The following is a 3,207-nucleotide window of genomic DNA, read 5'->3' as shown; positions in this document are numbered from 1 at the left end:
TGACTCTCACACCTAAGGCCTAAATTTGAGGCAGAGGACCCATGCTACCTCTTCCTGGGTCCATTCCACCTACCCTATAGATCCTAAGACTGGGAAATGCCAAAGAGGAAAAGGAGAAGAGATAGTGAAGGGGAAGAAAAAGAAGGAACAGGAACAATGGGGAAGTCCAAACAATGAAATCGGTAATGGAAGAGATGTCCAAGAAATTCCATTTGATAACCAAGGGTATTACACTTGGGAGAACAAGTTCACCAATCTCATTCCTGACCAAAAGCCCTCCAATCAATTTGGAAACAAGAGGCCTGAAAGGCTGGTGTAGTAACAAAATTCAAGGGTTAAGCAGACAGGTGATTACTTCCCTCAATTATACCTTCCATTCCTGGCAGATGATAAACTTAGTAAGTGTCAAGGCCTGATTTCTCATACTCTATTCAGAAAGTTCTCTCTCTAAAGTCTGTCAAATGCTGCCCTAGCCTCCCCCCAAAAGGGTGGGACCAGAAGCCCTCAAGTCACCTCTCAGGCCCAGCCTAAAAGAACCCCCCCCCAACCCCTAAAGAAAAAAAAAAGCCAGACCAAGAGGCAGAGAGGGGAAAAGCAAGCTCCTTTGCCTCCCCCCATCACACTCTGCCCTGTGTTATACTTATCTGTGCACATGGTAAATCCCCCCAGTAGAATATAAGCCTCTTGAGGGTAAGGGGTAGGTCATTTTTCATCTTTTTTCATCATCCAGTACCCAGAGAAGCTCCTAGCATATAGTAGGTACTTAATAAGCTGAATTATAGAAGGTAGGGGGAAGAGGTGAGGGAAAGAAGAGAGATGGGAAGGGAGGGGGGAGAGATTAGAAGTGGGGTGGAGAGGAAAGAAGGAACATAAGGAAGAGGTCTCAGAGGCACATAGGAAGAGCCAAGTGAAGGACTGTGTTCCCAAAAGGATGGTGAGTAGGCCATTTAGGCCTAGACCTGGCCCTTGGTTTTTATCCCATCCCACCACTCCCCCTGGAGTTCAACAGCCCAAGCTATCCCTCTGGGTGGCCCATTCAGGCTCTAAGTGAAGGGTCTGCTTAGGGAGGGTGGGGGCTCTGTCTCTGATAGACTCTGTGCTACCAGACACAGTCCTGGGCATATGGTGAGGTGCTTGTTTAACAGAGCTTGCTGTAAATCACCACCAAGGCTCAGTTTAATGGCCACAGGGTGCTGCTAGATAAGCAACTTACGGAAAGGTAACATCTCCCATAATACCAGGCCCTTCCATAATCCAGCCCAACTATCCCAGTCACTGAGGCCCACACAAGTGCCTCCAATCAACTCACATGCCAGGCTTGGAGTTCAGGAAACTAGGTCATATTTTTCAAGAGCTTCTAACCCAAGCTACAGATGTTTAGACAGTGCCCATACCATCCTTCCTCCCCACAACCTTCCCTAGGCTTCCCCTTCTCAGGCATCCCAGAGTGAAAACTGCTTCCCAAGAGAGATATTACAGCTGAGAAGACACAGAACCATGATTGGCATTGACCAAAAGAGCCTGGGCACCTTCCCGATGCCCATCACTTACTCTGCAAGAGCGGGAATGGGTTGGAAATCAGGGGGCTTGCAGCTTCTGCAAATAAGAAACAGGTTTAGAGGAGAAGGGCTCCAAAAAGCTTTTGGGGGAGGGGGACATGAAGAAGTGGTCCATCCCACAATGAGTTCCCCTACCTCTCCAACCTTACCTCCCTCTGTTCCCCACTATGCACCCTCCGGTGCGGTCAGGCTGTTCTTACAGTCTCCTAAACATGCCCTCCCTTCAAAGATGTGCTCAAGCTCTGTGTCCCTCTCCCTTTTCTGGGATTATGAAACCTTGGCTGTCTGTACCCCCCAATCCAGTGTTAAGATTCCCTGTCTCATATTACTCTCAAATTGACATCTAAATGGGCAGAGACAAACTGCACTTCCCTAGTGTTCCACATCCTAGGACCATTCTTATCTAAACAGGTAGAAAGAGAAAGAGAAGATGTGGGACAGTAGAAAAAGTACAGGGCTCTGGGTCAGGAGATCTGGGGGTCCGAGTCTGGGCTCTGCCATGAACTAGTGACCTTCAGCAAGGTCTCTGTTTCCTCATTACTAAATAGGAGACAATATACCCTGCCCTACTTCCTTGCATGAGGCCAAGGGGATTCTAAAAGATGTGAAAGGCTTTGAAAAGTTAAGATAATGAGATGCAGTCTCCATTTTAAAATATTTTACAAATTTACAAACTACAAACATGGTTAAGACCCAAGTGCTATGGTGCTATGGGCCAGGGCTTGCTCTTCACATTAGGGAGATCTAAAACTGAGATTTCCTTGATGTGGTGTGGAGAGCTCCTAGCAAAGAAACTTCTACCCATGAAAATAAGCATTTGTTCTACAACTTATCATGTTAGAAAAGTCCCTGGGGATGCCAAGAGTTTACATGACTTGCCCAGGATCCCATGGCCTCTGTGTGGGAGATGAGGCACATGAACCCTGGTCTGGTTGACTCCAAGGCCAGCCTTGTCTCCCCCACCCCACACTTCTCATCTCACGGGGGCTATTACAAGAATTACTACCCCTGGGTCTGTGTGGATAAGGCCTGACTTCACCAGCTTACTTCAAGACTGATCTAAGTAGAAGAAGTGGGGTTATCTTTTCCCATCACTGTAATGGGATGAGTTTCCTTTGGTGTTCTGGGACTAATGGGCTTTTTGAATGTGACTGGATTCACAACCTTCCCTTTGAAATGCAAAGAAGATAGGGCCAGAGGAACCCATATGAGAGGCTTGCTGGGTAGGCTCGGGATAAGCATGCTCTGTTGTATGCCTGTGGACTGCAAGAATATCCAGGACCTGAAGCTACAAGATTGTACAGGGGAAACTGTGTGGTCCCTGTGGGGTAATGGTGGAGCAGGAAGGCCAGTGGGAAAAGCTCTGTATGCCTAGGGGTGATACTCACCACTTGAGTTTTGAGAACTGCTGTTCGTTTCTTCAAAGTTGTTTTGTGCTTTGCTCTCGACTCTCCTACTGAAGGCGCTTTCTGCTGGGTAGGGGAGAGAGACAGACAGAGGGAGAAACAGAAAGAGAGAGAGAGAGAAAGTGAGGGAGGAAGGGAGGTAAGGAGAGAAAAAGAGAGAGGAAGAGAGAAAGGGGGAAGGAGAGGGAGAGGGAAAGAGAGAGAAAGAGAGAGAGAGAGAGAGAGAGAGAGAGAGAGAGAGA

General features: G+C 47.7%; 1 protein-coding gene across 19 annotated transcripts in view; it reads right to left on the bottom strand.

Annotated features, from left to right (window-relative positions):
- ZNF618 (zinc finger protein 618) overlaps positions 1-3,207 on the bottom strand; it is a 230,063-nt gene that overhangs the window by 19,581 nt on the left and 207,275 nt on the right. For 6 of the 19 annotated variants that reach the window (XM_069062674.1, XM_069062684.1, XM_069062678.1 and 3 more), the window contains 2 exons: positions 2,948-3,031; positions 1,552-1,596 (listed from right to left, as the gene is read on the bottom strand). The exons of 3 other annotated variants lie outside the window; for them this stretch is intronic. In XM_069062674.1, coding sequence (XP_068918775.1) covers positions 1,552-1,596; positions 2,948-3,031 — 129 coding nt within the window. The remainder of the gene's footprint in view (positions 1-1,551; positions 1,597-2,947; positions 3,032-3,207) is intronic. 10 more of the 19 variants (XM_069062681.1, XM_069062690.1, XM_069062683.1 and 7 more) reach the window with 3 other exon arrangements.

This window comes from Petaurus breviceps, unplaced genomic scaffold, assembly GCF_028583685.1.
Source record: "Petaurus breviceps papuanus isolate PSGF00001 unplaced genomic scaffold, PetGlider_PUasm1.0 90503, whole genome shotgun sequence".
Taxonomy (NCBI): Eukaryota; Metazoa; Chordata; class Mammalia; order Diprotodontia; family Petauridae; genus Petaurus; species Petaurus breviceps.
Note: the sequence above shows the minus strand (reverse complement) of the source record. Positions and strands in the feature narration are given on the sequence as shown.